At 40.4% G+C, this 22,382-nt stretch overlaps 1 protein-coding gene across 3 annotated transcripts in view; it reads left to right on the top strand.

Moving 5' to 3' along the window:
- nrg2a (neuregulin 2a) overlaps positions 1–21,231 on the top strand; it is a 63,948-nt gene extending 42,717 nt beyond the window's left edge. The window contains exons 5-11 of one of the 3 annotated variants that reach the window (XM_030068834.1): positions 4,562–4,620; positions 8,478–8,501; positions 10,626–10,728; positions 10,998–11,121; positions 11,263–11,390; positions 12,173–12,394; positions 17,956–21,231. In XM_030068834.1, coding sequence (XP_029924694.1) covers positions 4,562–4,620; positions 8,478–8,501; positions 10,626–10,728; positions 10,998–11,121; positions 11,263–11,390; positions 12,173–12,394; positions 17,956–18,610 — 1,315 coding nt within the window. In that variant the 3' untranslated portion in view covers positions 18,611–21,231. Of the gene's footprint in view, positions 1–4,014; positions 4,092–4,561; positions 4,621–8,477; positions 8,502–10,625; positions 10,729–10,997; positions 11,122–11,262; positions 11,391–12,172; positions 12,395–17,955 lie in introns of all 3 variants that reach the window. The other 2 variants (XM_030068836.1, XM_030068835.1) reach the window with 2 other exon arrangements.
- Positions 21,232–22,382: the final 1,151 nt, after the last annotated feature.

Below are 22,382 nucleotides of genomic sequence, written 5' to 3'. Positions count from 1 at the left end.
GAAATTTTGTGCACTCTAACGGGACAATGTCCAGGAAATGTTAAATTTTAAAAAATGGGGACAGTGAGTTATTTAGTGCACTGACAAAGAAGTACTGACCTGGTATCTCTGGTCAGAGCGCTAAATTTTAACCTCTTCACTTTAACCTCTTCAGCTCTGCTGGCCCCACTGGTGAGTTCATCATTAGAAAATCATACTGGCCTGCCAAGCCTTGTTCAGACTCACAGAACTTTATTTAGTTACTTGTTGAGATCCCAAAAGTTTTCAAAGATACATAGAAAAGTCTCAAAAATGATGTACAAGACATGCCATGTGATGGGTTTGCATATTTCACTCACATGCTGTTGTTTCGGTTAAACATTACAATGAGCAGATACAGGGCACAATGTCGTACAATATGGAAAATGATGATTTTTTTTTTTAATGTTGGAGCTACTTAAGATGAAATTTAAGAGAAAATAAGAGATCATGGGTCAAATGCTTTGTATAAGAAACAGAAAATACTGGATGAAGAAAGCAGGAGGATACTGAAGAAGAACATACATGGACATACAAACATAACACATATATTTTGTTTTTGGAAAGAAAATACATATTTTATTTTTCAATGCAAAATAGAAACCAGGTAATTGCTTTTATGTAATTGTGCTTTTGTCACTTGTAGCATTGTGGGAGATGACGCTTGTGCATTATCAAGTATGTCTTGGAGCTAGCATGGGCATTAAATCATCACAGCAGTCAATACAAAATGTACACATAATCATTTGGTACTGCAGCCATTATGTTTTATGCTGTGTTGTGTCATCACCATACCTCAACATGACACAAGTCCCTTGGCGGGGCTCATGTACAGCCTGCACAGTGGCCAGGCCTGTGTGCTCCGCTGGCCCAAGGAAGAATGTTCAACAAACAATGAGGACATGGCTGCAACAGCCATTCAATAAGCTGTGTACAAATTGGAGGCAGCAATAACTCAATTGCTGCAGCTAATTCACTCACGGCCAGGGCATGGGTCCAGAAAAGTTGGATAATGCAGTGAAGGCCTGCAGGGATTTGTTGCCCCAAAGCCATCTCATTCAATATAGGCCAGGCTTCAGTGGGTATTACTCACTGGCTAAACAAGTCCCGCAGACAGCCAGACCTATTTTTATGCCCAGCTCCCTCCGTTTGAAATATCAACTTTTTTTGTGGGGGAAAAAAAGGTTAACAAATGACCCATACTAATAATTTCAATGACATGTAGAATGTAGTATAGATGTTTATGCAGTGGCATAGCATGCTTCTTATTATCAACCAGCTTAAAAATACCAGTGAAATATCATTTTCTGAGGATTCTATGCATAAGCCGTAGTAGTCGCCGCCCAGAGACACATGGTAAATACAGTCATAATAAAAAAAAAAAAAAAAAACGGAACCTTTTTTATATCAGTCAGCATCAATGTTCATCGTATTCTAAAATGATCAGTTTTGGTAAAGATGCAAATTTATTAAGTTTATTTAAAACCACTACATGAAACTTCTCCAAATTAATTCTACAGTCACAAAAATCCTGGGCAGCTTTGACTGATCAATATTTAGCAAATGTCAGATCTCACATTGTAACAAACATGTAATTTGTGACAGGCTGTGCTTTGACAAGGTGTGGCAGGCAAGTATCATTTTTCCTGCAGTGAACAGACGTTGCTGCACATGCTGTGTCAAGCCACACAGAGATAGCTAGAATTATGTGATTTGGCCTCTCAATAAACATGGGGGGAAAAACAAGAAAATGCAGCTAAATCATATTAACATCATATCACACTCAGTGGAATCACATTTAATATGGAGTGAGGCCTGCACTGTAAAATAGATGCATAAAAATGTGTTATGGCGCATTGTTTTTTTCTAATAGAGTGCCTTTTGGCTGTCTAAAAAATGAAAAGTGGCTGAACACTGAACAATCAAATTGATTCCTAATTCTCTTATGGGCTGGAACCCTGGTGGCTATTCTGAGTTTATATCAATTTCATTTTCAAATTGTCATTAGACAAGACCACAAGATGGTATTTTTTATTAAAAAGGGCAGAGACAAAAATCCATTCTTAAAAAAAAAGGCAGTGGGAACTTACACCAGCAGGGAGTTTTGGTTCACTGCTTCCTCTGGAGTGTTACGCCTCTTTTGTCTCCAAGAATGTAAGCACTAAACACTTGAAAAAGAAAAGTTAGTGTAAAATGTGGAGCTTTTGAAAATAAAAGCTCCTACCTCACGTCTCCCCATATGCTAAAATATATAGTAAAATGTTCCTATTTTGACTGAAAAAAGAAGGTAAGCATAAATTATAAGCCAACGAAATATATGTGATCAGCCCATTTTTCCGCAGAAGATGACAGAGCAATATTCAGTTACAATTAAATAAGCAGCTTTTTCAAACTCAGCTGCTTGTATATTTTCCTCCATCTTTCAGCCACTTTTCCTTGGTTTAGGTGGTGCTGCTCCCCAGTTATACACCATCACTCAGTATGAGTAACTGAACACTGACTGTCAAAATACCCCCGGGAGGCTTTGTGTAAAACTCATAAATCACCAGCAATGACCTTTGTTGGATCGCTGGTCCAGTTGTGAACGAGAGAGAGTGGAATGTTGGTACCGCTAAAAGACGAGCCACACATCCTAATGGGATTATACTGAAGTAATACTATTTGGCCCACAAGGCACTTCTGATGAGTCTGCTTCAGACAGACCCGGGTAATCAAGCCTCGAACATAAGCCTCACACAATGAACCTTGGGGTCGCTTTTGCCTCCGACCTACGTTTTGGATTACAAGTAAAGAGTGCCGTACAGTTGTGTGTTTTTTTTTCTTCCCGTTGAGACATATCTCCAAAGTTAAATCATTTTTATCTGCTAAGGACCGACAAATGGCAATGCATACTCATTTCCTCTGGACTGGACTACTGTACAGTAACTCACTGTGCTCTGGTATCAGTCATAAAGCTCTCTCACATTTGCAGTTGGTGCAGAACGCAGCTGCCAGGCTCTTAACAGGCACTGAGAGAGGAGACCACAATACTCCAGTTTAAGCTGCTGCGCTCCGGCTTCCGGTGCCGTTTGGAGCTGATTTTAAGACTTTATTGATCATTTGCAGAGCCACAGGCTGCATGGTTTAGCCACAGCCTGCATCTCTGAGCTCATGTGTCCATTCACTCAACATGAAACCCACAGCTCATCTCTCATTCCTCAAATCCACTCCAGAGCAATACAAAGATTTCAAACTCTGTATCATCCTAAGTCTCTTTTGAAGACTTGTTTTTGTAAACCTGCCTTTTATTGTTTCTTTTTAGAATTATTATATATTATATTTTATTGTTCTTTGTTCAGTGCCTGACTTATATTGCCTTCTCTTGACTTCTATTATTATATACTGTTGTTTTTTTATTGTTCTTACTTCTGTAACTGTTCTTATATTGTATCTGTTGTCCTCCCTTTCCCTGTTGTTGTTTTTTTTCCCCATACTATTCTTTTTGGATGGCAAGTATTTTATCAGTTATTATTTTTTAGAAAAATGGATTTGGATTTGGTGCCATAACCAAAACCAATACATTTATGGTGAACAGATTAACGCAGTGCTTACTCCTTAAAGTGACCTAGTTGCATGTGATTTTACCATTTTTGTTGTTTGTTATGATTTTTATTCTTTTTTCTGTCATTTTTGTACATGAAATAATAATAATAACAACAACAACAACAATAACAATGGTAATACTAATACTAATAATAATAATAATAATAATAATAATAAATTGATGTTATTATTATTATGTTGTTGTTGTTGTTGTTGTTTTAATTTATTTTAAACTATCCTACAGCAGTGTGTGTCATTGGATCTAAATCCACAACAGTTACAATATACTGAGTATGCCTCCTAGATCTTTCTTTCTTTCTTTCTTTCTTTCTTTCTTTCTTCTTTCTTTCTTTCTTTTTTTTTTTTTTTTTTTTTTTTTTTTTTGTGTCATAACAGTTCTGTGCTCCTTCCCAGATGTCCGGATGGCTACTTCGGCCCACGATGCTTACAGACTGAGCCACTGCGGTTGTACGTGCCCAGTCCTTTCAAAAGTATGTTCACTTGATATCAACAGCTGAGAACAGAGAAAACAGTTGTCACTGGATTACCTCTGTGGACGGCTGCTGCCCGCCAGCCCTCTTTCCCTTTCTCTCCTCCTCTTTTCTCCTTCTCAGGTCAACACACAATGAGCTGTGCGCCACACAATGTACACAATGGTGTCGTCCATGGGAACACTCTGCTTCTGCTGTCTGTAGTTGTGCTGTTGTTCTAATACTGTGTTTCTCTGCCTCTCTCCCTCTCTCTCTCTCTTTCTCTCTCCTTTTCTCTGTCTCTCTCTCTCTCTGTCTGTCTCTTTTTCTCTCCCACTCTTGTTCTTCACCCATTCCATATACATTTTCTCTCTTTCAATTTCACTCCACCCTCCCTCTTTCTGTACTCTTCCTCTTTCTTTCTTGTTCACCCCCCTCCTCCTCCTCCTTCTCTCTCTTTTTGTGGCTTTGTTTCTTTTTCTTTCCATCAGGTGTCCAAATGACTTTACTGGTGATCGCTGTCAAACCTACGTTATGGCCAGTTTCTACCGTATGTCAATTTCCTCTTCTGTCACTGTCAGACTGTCCTTGTGTCATGCATGTTGGATGTGGAGAGATTGCATTGATTTCCATTTTTTTTTCCTAATAGCTGTGTCTTTTTAATGACTGGTTCATAAGCTAGCATAGTGGCGTATAGGCTCTTTACATGTTTAGTCTGCATGTGATATTGTATGCCCCTGAACTCAGAGTATATTGCATGTGCACTGTCAGAGCAGAGAGCTGCTAGCAAGCTTGATTGCAACAAGTCAGGGTCCGAAGCTGGATTCTGTATGGAATAAGATATTTTTTAATCATTAAGTAAACTGCATGTAACAACACAGTCTAATGAAAAATCCATTGTCAATACCTTACCTTTAACACTCACTCAGTAATGACACCTGTTTATGTGATCATGTATGATGCTGTTACTACTGATGATGGACAGAACTGCAAGCCTGACCAATCAGCAACAACTAATAGGCATGCCAAGTGTTTGATTGTTTTTGGTGGCACACTGGCTTAACTGATGAAAAATATTCTCTTAGGGCATTTAGCATCAATTTGTTGTGGAACTGATCAGCAGACACTCAAAACTAATCTTGTTTTTATTGCCATAATATAGAAGCACAAGATTTGACATGTATGACTGAGACATAATGACATAATCTAATGCACATGGAGGTTTTACACGAGTCAACACAACAAAATTTCAATTCAGTTGGCAGTGGCACCCATAACATTGTTAATTAATTTGGCTTGAGACTCCTGATAACTAAGGATTTCTCAGAGATAAGCACTTAGCCTAACAAGAATTTGCCGCAATTATTTTAAAAGCCCAGTTTGTTGTTATTGTTGCTTGTCCTTCCATTGGCATTAATTACACCAGAATATGCATGCCAGCGCAGACATCACATCACAGGATATGTGAAGCTGGCACATAAGATGCAATAGCCTTTTCACTCTTGTAATATCAGCTGATAATCACTTCTAACCTGAAGTGGAGCCAGTCTCTAATGGCATGATTGCACAGCTTGGGTTGAAACATTGAGCCAGCTGCATTTGTTTTCACACGCATTGCTGCAAATGTTGCAGTGATGGTTGCTCTCGCAGCAGAGACACGAGCTGCTCTCACAGATGTCCTTAGCACAAAGTTCATGCGCTATACTAGAGTGCCATGTCAGACAGCTTCGCTAGCCTGGGGTAAGAGAACCCAGCCCTGCACCACTCCACATCGATAACATCAGCGCACACATCCATCCGCTGCAGAATTATACCCAGATTAGACGTAAGTTGGTGGAAAACTATAGCTTGACAGATCCTTGCCCTTAAGCGTTTTCCCTTTGAAATCTATCCACATGATCTGGAATCATGCCTCTGTAGGTTATCAGCTTGTTAATGCAGTAATTACTGTTTACACCACAGTATCGCTTGTATGTTGACAACTTGCAGTATTTCTTAAGCAGCGCATGACATTGAAAGGGCAGTGCATGTAACCAAGAAGGGCTGACATCAGTGAAACATAAATTTGTGTCAGCCCCATCTCATCCAAACAATGGGATTTCATGTAGCTTGGACTTGTTTCTCAGAGGAAAACACATAATGTACCAGTTATAATTACTCTGTCATTATGCTGCAAACTTTCCATGTTGTGTGAAGAACATTGCATATTTGTTAGCATCATGTCTCTGCAGGCCCATGTAGTTTTAATTCAGTCCAACACCACAGTTACAAAAGAAGTAATTGCAGCGGCTTTTGCAGTTGCCTGATGCTGCCTGCAGAGGTACGGTGGCCTTACTTGTGTAGCCTACACATAATGTTGGATGTATGCTGGCTCAGGGTACCCCCCTCCCACCAACCCGGAGTCTTAATAACAAATAATTTCATCTCACATTAAGTCATAATACAATGTGTTGAAATTACTTGTTTTTTTGGCAGAGTAGACAGTGGTGTGTGGGAGCTTTTTTCCCTCCACTCACAGCTCTGTTCGCATTCTGTTTAACCTCAGTGCAGCTGTGCGACTGTATTTCCTTTCAAAGAGAACATCGATTTCCAGCTCTCAACCAGCCACATGAACATAGACAAGGCTTTGATTACTATATGCTTATAGATTCAAAAGTGGGCTGATTTAAAAATCAGCTAAAATAATAATAACAAAAAAAACCCCCTGCGTATCAGAGAAGAGTAAAACCCATTAGTGTTAGGGAAATAAATGGTGCATGAATATCTCATAAATTACTCACCGCAGAAAGCATAATATGTCTGTCATTATCGGCATTCATCTGTGCCCAACCCTTATGGGTGCCCCTGAAGATTGCCACCGAACCATGACATTGCTGCGGTCGGACCTTACACATAGACCAAATAAGGGAAATGTAAACCAGACCAAATGAAAGGTTGTGGATTCAGATAGAGGAGGTGAAGACTCCAGTCTCTCCTAGCATAATATCTGACACATGAAATTGATTGCAGAGCCATCCGTGTGCACAACTTTTCTCCAGATGGCTATTAACCTGTCTGTCACTGTTTCAAAAGTGCACATCCACAGTAGAAATCAGGTCGCTGAAAGCCACATCCCAACTGCAATAATATTGCGGTGACTGCCCATTCCAAGAACTGAGGCACATCATTGTAATGTATAGCCTTTAAAGTGACGATTAGTCCAGCAGCATTTGTTTTTAGAAAATTACGTAGCCGCTGTAATGGGCTCTCAGATAGTTCACCTTATTCAATTCACTATTAATGAGAATGAATTATATTTTCGTTCAAAGCGAACACAGCTTCCCTCAAAGAGAAGCACACACACTCACTCACACACACACACACACACACACACACACACACAAACATACACACACATACACAATAAAGCCTCATTCACTTCATATTTGAGTCCCCGCCTCCTAGAAGGGCGCCTCCCATCCCCTGGAGATGCCAAAGAGAGCGAGGATGGCTTCAGCTCCTCAGCCAAAAGGGCTTGGCTTAACAAGAGCATGTTGTCATAACAACAGCTGGGATTTGCTTCAACCCAAGTAAAGCAAGAGAGCTGCCAGAGATATGGCCTCAGCTGGTCGATGCAGACTCCCTATGGTCTCACTTTCCCATACACTATAGAATCCACCTCCAAGATTTAACGTGATTATTCAAATACTGCACAGATACACTCCTTTTAACTTGCCATGCCTGTTTGCCTGATGGAACTTGAAAGGATTTAGACAACTGACAATTTAGCATTTTGAACCCGCTGAAAAACTGAACGCACAGGTAGCTCTAAAATGGGAAGGTTACAGTAATTATGGCATTGGTAATGTGCCTAATACATTCACAGCGGCTGTATTTTTCTTTAGGTGATATGGTTTGATTATGTATTCAAGTAGAAAACAGGTAAGGTTTGTCTGTGCACTCCAAATGTCTAAAAACTATTGCCAGTCGAAATGTGCAAGAACTGGGTTTCCTGTTCTGAATGCAACATTAACATTAGGCTGTGTTGAAACATACAGTAAACAGAAATATCACACACAAGGGAACAGAATTGCAGAAAGATTTTTTTTCTTTTTTTTTTTTTTTTTTTAGTTTAAGTAGTACATTGTTGTAGTGCAGTCATGTGATCTATAGTTTAGTAGAGTCTGGAGATGCATGCTGTTTTCTGGTGTCTTGTCACTGAGGTGTTGGTTCCAAGTGGACAGTGTCTTGCTGAACATGTCCTGACAATTACTGACTCACCATCTGAATGTTTGTTGTCTCAGTTGCTGTAATACCTATTTTTATTTGTTATATGTGTTCAACTGTATGTTGGAAGGTGCCTCTCTCTTAATCTGTTCTTTTGTTTCTCCCACCCCCCTCCCAATTATCAACCCTCTGCAATGGCAGAGCATCTTGGGATTGAATTTATGGGTATGAAACAATCCATTTTGATTCTCAGTCTAAGCGTAGCTACTAAATAGACGTCCTTCATTTTGACCTGCTTCCATTCCCTGTATGGTGTGGACTGTAAAGAAAATCAATTAACCAATCAATCTGTCAACCAATCATACAGTAACTCATTGGACTGGAAAAACGCTCAACATCAAACATTATTAACATGTATGCCTTCAACTGCAGCTCTCATGCATGTACATTGAAAAGCAAAGCCACTGTTTGGGTCAGTGATTTTGAACTGATGCACTCTGTAGATGTTTTCACTTTCTAATGAACCTCCCCAAACACTAAAATCTGTGATTTTACACAAGTCAACTATGCTCATTTTACAGCTGCATGTGCGGGTCCGTATTACCCAGGCACACAATCAGCAGCTGTATTGTTGATACTCATGAGTTGCAGGATGAGTGCTGCAAACAGGACACCCATTGTTTCCATCTCACTCACCATCGTATATTTTCCATAGGCCTGATTATAGTTCTTCACTCCATCTCAGCCGCGTGTGAATCCCTGTAACAAGCATGCTATATCATGTTTGTAATTACCGAACGCCTCTCTTCACTCTTCAACTCATCCATCAAGTCCCTTTAGTCTCATGCCTTTAGTGTCTGTCTTTTCTGTTGAAACCTCCTTTTTTTATTAATTACGCGTGACCTTGTCTCATTCCTTTTGCATCCTCCCATCAGTATGGTTGAAATGTAGCTTAGAAGTATAAATAAATATGAAGATCTTTGTGTCACTGGTTTGATTTATCCTTCAAGGAGTGGATGTTGTGGTTTGAGCATGCAGTGCTATATTTAGAACATACAGTCATGTTTTCTTCTTCGATCTTCTTCTATTTTCCTCCTCCTGCTTTTGTTGGTTTTTGTGTTTCTGCTAGCCTTTACCAGAAAGTGCTTTTGAATCAAACCATGTAGTTGGTGAGAGGTGTAGAAAATGATATTAGATGCATTTTTTCTGACAACATCCTGTAATTTTAGGTACGTTTGTGTACCTAAACATTGATTCAGCCCTGTTCCATCACTAGTTTACAAACATATTTGTGAAATATACCCAGTTGGCTGCTAATAATAAACTGATCGTGGTTTTTTTCATGGTGTCAGAAACTTGACTCAAATCGGCATGCTGATGTAAAATGGCTGCTGGTGAATAAAAGGACAGGGTAAGAGGAAACCTCAAATGGAAGAAGCTGTTCAAATTCAATTCATTTTTGTTACATTATTTATTACAGACCACGATTACCTATTTGCTTCATCATTTTCCTCAGGGAAACAAAGGCTCCTCATCAACCTCATATAAGCACCACTCTGGAAAAGGAAAAGGCTAAAAACATCAGCCAAGATTTCTTTAAAATCATTTTTCTCATAATATATATGTGTGTGTTTCTCTAACCGTTGCATTTTACAAGATATTTGTTTAGAGTGTGTGACAAAGAGAATACGTAAAACTACAATCCTATCATTGTGCTTATCGTTATGAGAGTGCCAGAGTGTTTACCACACAGGCTCCCCAATAGTAAGTCAGATATGAACAAGGAACCTTCAGAATTAGATTATCAGATTTGGTGTAACTTGAATATTTTGACCTACTTTTGACTCCACCCCCACCCCCCCAACCCCCACCCAAGATAGCTGCATGTGTTAAACTTTCCACCTACATTTTGTACTTGTAAAACACTGCAGCTTGCAGGTCCAATCCAAGTTATTAATTGATTCCAGTAGCATGCACAATTTGCAAATTGTAGGAGGTTTAGAAAATGACCCTGCCTTGAACAGATTAGTCTAACTATAAATATGCCCACTCCCACGCCACCCATCCCCACCTACACTGCCTCATTCTACTGCAGAACAGGAAGCAAGGGCATCTGTTGTATTTCTGATTAAAAGAGAGGAGAGGTGTGACTGCAAGTTGAGTTGTCAGGGAAGGGGAGATTAAGCTTTCTGCTCATCAGGATTTAGCTGAGAGAAATGTAGTTATTCTGTGATAAAGTGGGAACTTACACCTTCAAGAGACTGATGTGTTTTTTTCTTGGTCATTTTTCTCACTGTGTGTATGTGGCGTGTGGGTGAATCTGTGTATTCGTGGGTGTGATGTTGACAGAGGCAGAGGAGCTCTACCAGAAAAGAGTCCTGACAATCACGGGTATTTGTGTGGCTCTGTTGGTGGTGGGCATCGTGTGTGTGGTTGCCTACTGCAAAACCAAGTAAGTAATCCTTGTGTACGGATTCAGTCATGAGTTATGAAGACACAGCTTTCCTTTCCTTTCAGTGATTAAGGTCTATATAAATAAATGAATGTATACTTTAGTTCACAGGTCGCATTGACCATAATTTGCGGTGTATGTGAAAATAAACTATACTCTTTTAATTATTATTCCAAGGACATGCTAAGGTAATACAGCTAACGTCAGCATTTTATTTGAATCTGTAAATATATGTAACAAAAAGAGAATGACTGAGATTTGCGCCACAGGAAACAAAGAAAGAAGATGCACAATCATCTGCGACAAAACATGTGTCCAGAACACCCCAATCGGAACCTTGCTAACGGACCCAATCACCCAGGACCAGGCCCAGAAGAAATCCCCATGGTAGATGTGAGTTTTGTCAAGGGACTCTAAGTTTATGCATGCAGACACACATACAGAGTAGCTTTATGTTAAGTTATGGAATCCAACCTCCCGTCACCATTTGTCTTTCACCACTTACCATCTGCCAAATCCATTTTTTCATCACAGTACATATCAAAGAATGTCCCTGCAACGGAGCGAGTCATACGGCCTGGAACAGAGGGCTCTTTTCCTGGCAGCCATGCCTCTTCCAGATCTCACAACTCTTCCACACGAGCCCATTCATCAACTCACAGGTAAGCCTGCAACATATGCATGTCTTTCCCATCAGACACACTACAGGGGACGTGCAGCGCTACTGTTTCATACTAAGACAGGATTACCCTCAGAGAGATAGTCAAGTGGTTAAGTCCTTTGCCTCTGGAAACATGTGTGCCAACTGGCAAAAATGTATGAATCACTTTCTTTTTTGAAAAAATGTTAAAGCTGTAGTGCATAACTTTTATGCATAAATAAACAACTGTCATGTTGAAGCTCTTGCTAACTGAGTTTAATTAAGCCTATGACTACCTAGTAAAACTCTCTGAATTATGCGCTCTCTGCATTTTGCAGTACAGCGAACTATGTAATTCCTGTGTCTGTGATGACATTACCGTGCTGGTGCACAGGTAGTGATGTGTTTTCTATCAACCAGCAGGTAGTGATGTGTTTTCTATCAACCAGCAGGTAGTGATGTGTTCTCTATCAACCAGCAGTAGCCGATTTGCCAGAGAAGAGGGCCAAAGCAGTCTAAAAGCTAACTAGCTGATAACCATTCAAAAATTGTGCTTTGCTCAAGGTCCACTTTTCCCTTTTGTACACCTGGAATTAAGTTAGCATTTGCACAGCCCTTCCCAGTAGGCATATGTCATAAGCATGTTGAAAGTGTTTTAGTGTATTTATGTATCAGTGTATCAGCACCAGAACAGGGAGACAAAAATTCCACATCGCTGTTTAAAAGAAGAATCACACATAAAGCCACACACCCAGACACAGATACATGCTGGGGGTGTGTGTTAACACCTTTTTTATTTGTCAGACATGAGGAACGGACATGGAGCCTGGAACATTCTGACAGTATCCTCTCTGACTCGCCGGGAATGATGTCATCATCTGTGGGGACCAGTAAGTGCAGCAGTCCTGCGTGCATGGAGGCACGGGCCAGACGTGCTGCACACTGTGGTTTCTCTGACCCCCACCGGCCGGGCCTACAGTATGGCGACTCTTTTGACTCACTGGGAGACTCTCCACACAGTGACAGGTGGGACCTCTATGGGTTTCTCACAAATATTTTCCAAAGTTTGCTTTCTCTTCTGGTTCTGTCTTAGTATCGAGAGGCCGGTCAGGGCAGTGTGAGAGATGATGAGATACACTAAGACAGGCATGAGTTAGTTAGTATCTCTTTCAGACTGACCATCCACCAGCTGGTGTTGTGCTCAACTCTGGTTAGAGAGTGACCATCAATTTTCTTTAACATGAACTACAACATGACTCCTCTAACTAACTGTTTCACTGTAAATTAATGTGCTTCTAGACATCCACTCACATTCTGTTTCAGCAATACTCTGCAATATCACCAATGACAAGATAAGAATAAAAGCTTTTGAAGTTTTCTTTTTTTTTCTTAACTGCCTAAGTTAAGAATCAAGGCTTGCGGAAACGTTTGGTTCTATAGTGTTTTGAGGGAAGAGAATGACAGCAGGGAATCTGCCTTTGTGGACCCTATAATTAAAGTCTCTGTACAATCATGTACAGAGAGCAATCAATCTCAAGGTCTATATATAACTCCTTATAAAATATCCAAAACTAAGCAAACAAGCTATCTCTTGCCACTTAACTATCGTTTGAGTGTAAGGTGTTGTCATAGGAGATGGCAACGAATATGGTAAGGCTGTACAGACTATGACAAGAAGCCATTTAAAAGGTTTGAGGTTAAAAATTCTGTGTGTATCCAGAATTTTTGGATGGATTGAGTTGTGATGCTGATTTGCAGAGCCACATTGCACAACCAACATCCCTCCTGTGTCACCCCAGGTAACGTGCCCTTTCCAGCCAGGCAACAGGTGCTGCATCAGCTGGGCAGTGAGTCCGGGACTGCTGTAGGAATATATCAGGCCTTTGTCTCCCATGGCCAAATGCAGTTCTTAAAGGAAATCAGTAGATGCACTAAAGAATATACTGGCCAGACACTGGTTTGCAAAGATGGACAATGAAAAACAGATTCCATCATGTTGCTTTCCAGATGACATCAGTGCCATGATTCATCTTTGTTTAATGTGGTACTGTACCAAACCTATTCAAGGCTTCACAGAGCCTCCTACCATTACACTTATTCCCATTTTTCCTGGAACCGGGATTATATTTGTAATCAGATGCCTCATCTCAGTTAGATTACTTTGTGCAACATTAGGTGAGGTAATGTACAATTCCATACCAAGGCTACCTGAGCAGTAGGCTAGAGGTGGTTGGTGACATCATGAGACCCCAGAAATAGGACAGCTTGAGCTCTGCTTTGGCCATGACATTCAGGTGGTAAAATCCCACAGTGCTATAAGAAACCCAGATGGTGGCAAAGCAAACATCTTTCACTGAAATTCCTTTTTAACAACACCATAGAGGGGGTCATGCCCTTAGAGTGGGCACAGATGTTATAGGCAGTTTAACCTTCTTCGCACCTGAGACAAATGCTGCTTAGAGAACAGCTTACGCTAAACTGGACTGTCACAGCAAACAATTGATCACACAAGTACAAAGACCAGGTGTCCTCCATTTAGAGTGTGGCATTTTCCTAGTATTTGACATATTTTAGTACCCTGGCATGTACAAAAGTAACTTTTGCTTGAGTGTCTACACAGACACTGACTTCAGTGAAATCAACCAGTCAATGTCAGAGAACAGGGTACACCTCCAGTGCAGCCAGCCAATCAGAAGACTGGTTCACTCTGCTTTGGTGCCAAGTCCCCCAAACAGCCTGTGCATTTGTTAGTAGAAGAGAAGTGCTGCAATATAAATTATTAAAAATATTTCTAAACATTTTTTACTGAGGAAAAAAAACTTTACAAATGTGTTTCACAGATGTCAAGTAATGGCATAAAATTGCTGAGAAGGGAAAAAATATCCCCTCTTTAAATGTGCAAAGTGTGCACAGGGAAGAAGTCCTTACTTTTTAGAGGCAGAGAGTGGAGATAAAAAGAAAAAAAAAAAACTTTGGGTCAAATCGCTTATAAAAAGGCTTGACAGTTTAGAGTATAGGATAGATCCGTTTGCAAAGGTATCTCAGATCTGGCACAAAGGTAATACAGAAGGGCTGAACCAACTATGTATGTAAATTGCCAGCCTACTTTGGTTGAGGAAAGTTCCACAATCAGTGCAGTCTTAAAGTGTAAAACTATCAGGCCTACCAAATCCATTATGGTGCTTCTGAGGCCTAATTCAGACCCTTTTATATATGCAACCAACCATGTCACCTGCCCCAGAGTTATGAGTATGACCTTGTGCTATATGTGTACTTTACGTTATGATTGTGTAAATCAGTGTATGACCATTTTCATTAGGATAAGTGAATTATGAATTTTACTTAGGCTACTTTGCACAGTAATTTATTTATGCACCTGTGGCATGGTCATGTCTAACACTTATTAGTTTTTCTGATGTATATAAAAAGAAGAAATCTGCACACTAAAAAACTCTAAAGACATCAGATATGATATAAATGAATAAGAATTAATTGTTTAGTGGGGGAAAAAAACTTCAAGGAAGTAAATAAGACTGTAACACTGGTGTTACTGTTAAAAACTAAACAAACAAGACATGTCTTGCCATTTATGAGTTTTTTGGATCATCATAGGAGATGGTAAAACAAGGATGTACAGACTGTGCCAAGAAACCATCTAAATGTTCTGAAGTAAACAGATGCCCAGTGTATTAAGAAATTGTGCATGGATTGAGCTATTAGGCTGATTTTCAGAGGCAGATTGCACAACTTACACCCCTCCTGCATCACTCAAGGTAACATGCACCCTCCATCCTTTCAATAGGTGCTGCATCAGCTGGACAGGATGTCCAGGAACGCTGTGGGAATATACCAGGCCACTGTCTCCCATGGCCTGGTATCGGTCTTAATGGCAATCAGTAGATGCACCAAAAAATATACTTCAAAACAGCTAAATACAAGTGCAGAGGATCACTGAAACAATTGCAAAAACAAGACACGAACCAACCAAAGGCAGCCTTTAAAACTTTGTTTTTAAAGGTGTTATAAAGTAGGACACTGAGTTGGCTAGCCGATCTTGTCGGGCAGGTTGGTCCAGAGCCTAGGGGCCATTAAGAAGAGAACTGAATCACCTTTAATCTTCAGCCTAGACACTGGAACAGCCAAAGGAGTTCTGCCTGAGGATCTCAAGCTGTACTTAGGGTGTTTTCACATATAGTCCCTTTTAAACAAACAGAACTCAGTCCTTTGTAAGTGGACCAGAAAGTGGAGAACTCTAACAGAAAGAGAAGTGAATTCTTTATGTTGTTCTCTTTCTCTTGATATTCAAAGTTAACCTACAAGATAAGTCAGTTCATTTTCTGGTACACTTAAATATTGAGAGGTCTCACTTCACTTACAGGTCACGATACAGGCCATTTAGAACTCAGACCCTTGTTGCTTTGTATTGTAGGTAGGTTAGATGGAACAACGTCAATGCCACTGTACATGTTTTGACCATTCTATTGTGGAACATTTTCCGCAAATCAGACAATAAAAAAGGGATACAGACAATAGAACAACAACAATCAAATGTGAGCATAAAAAGCATCTGGAGAGACAGAGGAAGATGTGGTTCTCCATAATCCCCGAATTCCCCAAAACTTGACACCCTTAGTCTCGACCCCTGGTAACTGTGCCACTTTGCATTCACAATACAAGAATGAAAAGCACCACAAAGTGAACTTCAAATGTTCTTAATTCCGACCATCTCCCGAGATGGTCTCAGTTCACTTCATTTCACAGGGACATGAGTTTGTTTAGAGCATTCACATAAGCACAAAAAATGCTGACTTGAGAGGCTGAAATGAACCAAGTGTGAAAATACCCTCCCGCTTATGGTGTGTGAAAACCTCAGAGATGTAGCTTGTTCAAGAAGTGTCTTAAATGCAATCAGTAATATTTTAAGATCCATCCTGAATCAATCCTTGCTCTGGTAACCACTGCACTTAGACTGAAATGGTTTTATGCTACTTCATCTTAGTTCCTGTCATGTGTTGACTGCAGCACTGTGGATAAGCGAAGTCATAAGACAAGTGTACAGGCAGTTGACAGTAGTCAGGGTATACAAAATAAAAGTATGAATTTCAGATTCCAGATGATAAGCTCTGAAAAGTATTGAGCTGAAAAATGTGACTGCACAACTGTTTTTTTCAGGTTTGGCTCAGAGTGTAAAGATACTTTAATATAGTGGTTACATATTTGAAGACCAACAGTAGTGGGCCTAATAGTAATTCCTTTGGGTTTGCTGATCATCAGCATAACAATAGAAAGTAATATTATGTTTGACCTGTGAGCCAAGATTAAAAAAGAAACTGGACCCAGAATAGACCCCTGGGGGACACCACAAGTAACTTTTGTTAGAGACGAATTGTATTCCCCAATGGGAACTGTTCTATACAAAAGGCATGAGCAAAACCAGCAAAATTCATTTAAGATAATGCCCATGAAGCCGTTTGGCTTTTTAACAAAGCTGTTAGGACCTGGAAGGAAAAGGTGTGTGCTTGTTGCTACGCAGCAAGTCTTAAAGTCAGCAGCAAACAAGCAAACAAGGTCAAGTAACATTTCATTATGAGAAAACATGAATGAACATGAATCATATAAATTGGATAGTACCCAACCTTTGTGCTGGGTGGTTTTTGTCTGTTCTACGTCTGTGTCATGCATTAAGGCTACTTCACACATCACTGGAGACTCTTACATAACTATTTTATATGTACATCATACAAGTTATAGAAAATGTAATACACTGAAAGCTGTGTGTAAAAATAGCGTGCAAAAGTTTCAAGAGGGCAAAGGGCTACATTATTTTACACCTTTAGAAGTCCATAATACAGTATGTCTTAGATCACCAGACTATTTCGGGGGAGTTGAGGCTATCTGATGTGTGCAATGATTTCCATCTTTGGTCTTCTCTGTTGTTGAAGTTTTGAATCCTTGAAAGTCTTTGTTTGTTAACTGCTATGAAACTGCGGAAGGCTTGAGTGATTGCACAAGGTTCAAAGTTTTATTCATGATCAAACTGCAGAGTGAAAGTAAATCCATTCTGAAATACTTTATATCAATACACAATGTATTCAAAAAAGGTATGTTACATTCAGAGGCTGTGGATTGTTTGAGGAAGTTCAAGATCATTTATTTATAGACGCCTTTATCCCAAACATGTTTTAAAGGACTTTACAAAGAAAGAATCTACCCAGATCTAATTCATTCTCAATAAATCATAAAACTGAAGTTTCTAATTCCGCCACTGGATGATTCTTGCACTTGCTTCTTATTTGCCACTGGATCTTTTTTCTGCTGTGAGAGTGTAGCGTTAAACTAATACAAACCATAGATAATTAAACTAGTTAAACTAATACAAACCGTAGATATTTTGCCTACTTAAAGGTCATTTAAGACTCAGTTAGGCTGTCGTGATGTTGTGAGTCTCGCACAGGGAGTTTACAAAGAGATCTGCAATTGATACTGAGTCACCATCCTTATACTGCCACTGGCATGGTCCTCCTCTTTCTCACCTGGTGTTTGATCTTCTCTTCTTAACTGTTACCTCCTCCTCATCTCTACCACAGATATGTGTCAGCCCTGACGACACCAGCCCGCCTCTCGCCAGTGGATTTCCATTACTCACTGCCCCCGCAGGTGCCTACCTTCCAGATCACCTCCCCCAATGCCAGCCATGCCATGTCTCTCCCTCCCGCTGTCCACAACCCTTACCCTCTGGAGGATGACCAGCCTCTGCTGCGCCGCTACCAGGTGCCCCTACATGATGCCCAGTGCCAGGAGCCCTATCGGCAGCAGCGCCGTACCTATCTGAATGACAGCAGGGGCAGCCTGCCCTCCAGCCCCTACCGGCTGGCTGAGGATGAGGACTATGAGACTACGCAGGAGTATCTCTCCTCTCGGGAGCAACCAAAGAGAAGTGGGTCCAGCGGATCTGGGAGCCGGCGCTGGCGGAGATCCAGACTGAACGGCCATGTGGCCCCACGTGGATACGAGGCATCTCGGGACTATGGCTCTCGAAGCTGCCTAACAGATAGTGAGTCAGAGGAGGAGGGTGAGAGCACGCCCTTCCTCAGTATTCAGAACATGAATGCCGAGCCCTCCACTATCTACAGGCCAGTGGACAGTCGGACTTCTCACTCATCGGGGCGGCACAGTGGGCATGGGAACATGCATACAAGACTTACACACTCACGCTCCAAACTGGACAATACACCCCATTAAAGAGAGAAAATGAACCAACAAAAATCAATATGCTATAGACCTGCATCTATAAGAAATATTTTTATTTATATAACTTACAGATATTCTAAACAAATGAAATATTTATTTTCATTTTAGCAAAAGTTGTCTACTAGTTAACAGCAAAGACTTTTTATAGGGAAAACTCTATTTATATGTACATTTTGATTTACAGCATAAAAAGATGTGCCAGTTTTTTCACAACGTAAAAAATAGAGTAATATTGTGGTGCCTTTTGCTGTATGCCGATGCCAGAGGGCCAGTGGAGGTTTTTGTAGCCTTTCTTATATGGACGCCTCATTTTTTATACACATTTATGTTTTTGTTTCTTGCTCTTGTTTTCCTGATTTTCTTCCTTTCCAAATTGAGTTGTTTTAGGAATCTAGCCCCACTGGAACATTACCCCTTCCATATCACGCAATATAAACCACTTCAACATAAAGTGTATGTTTACATTAATATGATTCACCTGTAGGGTTTATGATTTGGGATCTATCTAATAGAACGCCTGATAAATGCAATGCAGATCCTCTTTGCCCTCTGATTAATGTCTACAGAGAGAGAGACTCTGTGTGTGTGTGTGTGTGTGTGTGTGTGTGTGTGTGCGTGCGTGCGTGTGTGTGCATGTGTGTGTGCCTGCGTGAGTGTGTGCGTGTGGTTGTGTGTGCGTATGCATGGACGTTTGCTTGCATGTATTTGTGATTATTAGAAGAATTTCATTGTTTGTTGTGGTAACATCAGATGTGTGGGTCTACTGGGCACACAGTGTCAGTAGAGCCAGCAGAAGAGAGTCCCAGAGCAGTGCTTTACCAGAACAGCGACACCGCCCCACCACCACCTCCTGACACACACACACAGACACGCACACACACATACACACACACACCCCACCCACACCCCAGTGTAGGCAGACAGGTTGAGCTGCTGTAGGGTTGTATGTTATACAGGTCATTGCTTGATGTGTTTACAGCTACCCTGCCCCTCCCCAACCTGCCCCAGTCAAATCCCTTGTTTCTCAGCAGATTTTTTTTTCTCATGCTGTCATTCTTATGAGGCCAACAAGCAGCGAGTCACTTGGCATGGGGCTACCCCCGCCATCAGTGGTAGCGGCTTGCATCAAAGAGACAAAACAAAACCATTGCATCTTCCTCATTCAGCTCCACCCCTGATTCCATGCCTCATCATCCTTGTGTGTCCATTGTGTTCTTGTGGCCACAGTTAAGAGCACACAGTGGTCTCAGGATTTCCATGCCCCCCACCCCCCACCCCCTCACCTTATAACCCGTTCCCCCTCTTCCTCAATTTAAGGTCTACCTAAGACTACGGTTCTCAGATGTTGAGGGCCTAGATGTAAACATCCAGTCTACCAGTTCCCTGAACATCCCCCATACAGAGAGAAGGAAAGCAAAGTGGAAGCAGCTCAGAGGAGAAGAGTCCAGATCATACTAGACAATATAAAAGAAATAGCTGTGAAACTTTGGAGGATCATACAATGCAAAAATATGCAAACTTTCTATTTTGCTGTTTGATTATATCATTTTCTAAGAGGTGACTGTAGTGTGTTGTGTGTGAAAAAACTATGTGATGCCTATAGTGTAGAAGATGAAATAACATGATATAAATGCATATTTACATTATTTTTTAAAGCCGTTATGCAGCCATCGCTCCAGTCGTCAGCCTTCCTTGTTCATACTCACATCTATTGAATGACTGTGTCCATGAATTGTTTTATCACTTGGTTCAGACCGCTCCACTTGACATGCACACTTCCAATAATGTTGAATAACATCCAAATGTAGTGTCTCCTCCAATAGTACTGTGCACTGCTTTGTCTTGTTGACAAATCTAGTTATTTCAAATTTAGTCCGTTACTGATAATAATTTTGAAAAGTAAGGAAAATCACTTAGACCCTCTGTCCTCCACTGAAGGAAAAGTACATATTTAAAAGATGATTCTAGAAATGCCAAATCCATTAAAGTGATTCAGTGAGGGAGGACAGCTGATGATATTTCATCACCGATGGTATGCCTCTGCTCTTCATGAAAAAGACAGAATGCTGAATTATAGGATGCTCATTGGTAAAAAAAAAAAAAAAAAAAAAAAAAAAAAATCATCTTAACAAGATTGATCTGCAATTCTAATTGCTATATGGAAAATGCACAGTGGCACTGTTACACAGAATGGTCTTTGGTCACACCTCACAGATATTTCATCGAGTTTGTCACCTCTGGGCCTAATTTTGTATGTCGAAAAAATGCAAAAGAAGACAGTACTCCTCTAGTTTAAATGTGATACTCCCTTCACTTTGCCACTCCTCTCACCCAATTGAGATGCTACCAGGTATGTCCTGCCAGTCTCTTCTGTTTTATTTTATAACCCCCACCTGACCCCACCCTCGCTTGAAATGTTTGAACACCTCTCCTCTGCATGTCCTTGTGGTCAAGGTTAGATGGGTGCATGGTAAAAAAAAAAAAAAAGCAGCAGACAATTATTTTCCAGTCAGTGAAAGTGTATTTCATTTAACATTCAGCAATAAAAAAAGAACCTTCCCCCATGTCATTCCTGAAATATGCTAGAAAAAAAAAAAGAAAAAAATGCGAGATTGTCATAGATTGTAAAATAAAATGAAAAATGAATCCACCTGTTCATATGAGAAAATAAATCTTTATTCATATCATTTTATGATGTAGTCATTTCTGTAGAGAGATTTGCTGTGTGGTTTGGTTCAGCTTTTATCTTTGGCTTGAGGTCTGCCTTGTGTGGAGGAATGTACACGTGCACAGTGTGTCTCTTTTGGGAGATTTATGCAAAGGAAAACTGATTTCTAAATGAGCTGAACTTAACATGGTGATCAGATGTTACCATGGGGATAATGAGTTCCAGTAGAGTTGTAAATGTTATTTTAGTGTGGTTAAAATCCTTTCACAGAGATATTTACTTGACAAAAACCAGAGAAATATGACACCACCAATTAGAGAGATAGCTGGCTATATGAAGTTACAGTTGGGTGCCAGACATACACACACAGGCATGCATTTATACATTATTTATATACATTAGAATGCCAAATTAATTTAATTGAACACTATAAAATTACACAATAGTACAAACAAGTAAATCTATGAATAGGACCTATAGTAGAAGCTATAGCAAATAATTATTCACACATCTTGTTTCACCAATTTATAGTTTTCTTCAGTTTATACATTCCAGTACTTATCAATTACTATAGACACTCATTCAAAATAAAATTTTGTATGCAATTTTTTTATTATTTAGATGATGCACTACCATTACTACACCAGTAGATGGTGTCACGGCAGCAAGGCTGGGACAGCCTGAGATTCAGATGCTCTGTAGCAGTGCTGTGCTGTTCTGACCCAGGCTTTCCCTCCAGCCAAAGACTCCACCTCTCCGGTCGTCCGGAGGTGTGCTCGTCAGTGAAATCAGCCGCTGTAGCATGTGGGCTGGATGGAAACCTGCAGCCTCGTGGGTTATGATGACACATGATCAAGTTCCACTGGTTGGAATAATTACCCGCACATTATCAAATGCACTTGCACATGAAACACTCCCATAAACTCCAAAAGTAAGACATTGTGAACTCAACAAACGTCCTGGTATTCAAGACCTTTCTATTTTTTTTTCCCTCTTTTTTTCTTAAGTCAAATTCTCTTATCACTTGTTTGGAAAACACGGGGTCAGCTGAGCAGCACTCCTGTATATGGTGGGATTTCACTGTCCTACTCAAGG

Source organism: Myripristis murdjan, chromosome 14, assembly GCF_902150065.1.
Source record: "Myripristis murdjan chromosome 14, fMyrMur1.1, whole genome shotgun sequence".
Classification (NCBI taxonomy): Eukaryota; Metazoa; Chordata; class Actinopteri; order Holocentriformes; family Holocentridae; genus Myripristis; species Myripristis murdjan.
The sequence above is the reverse complement of the archived record's forward strand: the minus strand, read 5'-3'. Positions and strand labels throughout refer to the sequence as shown.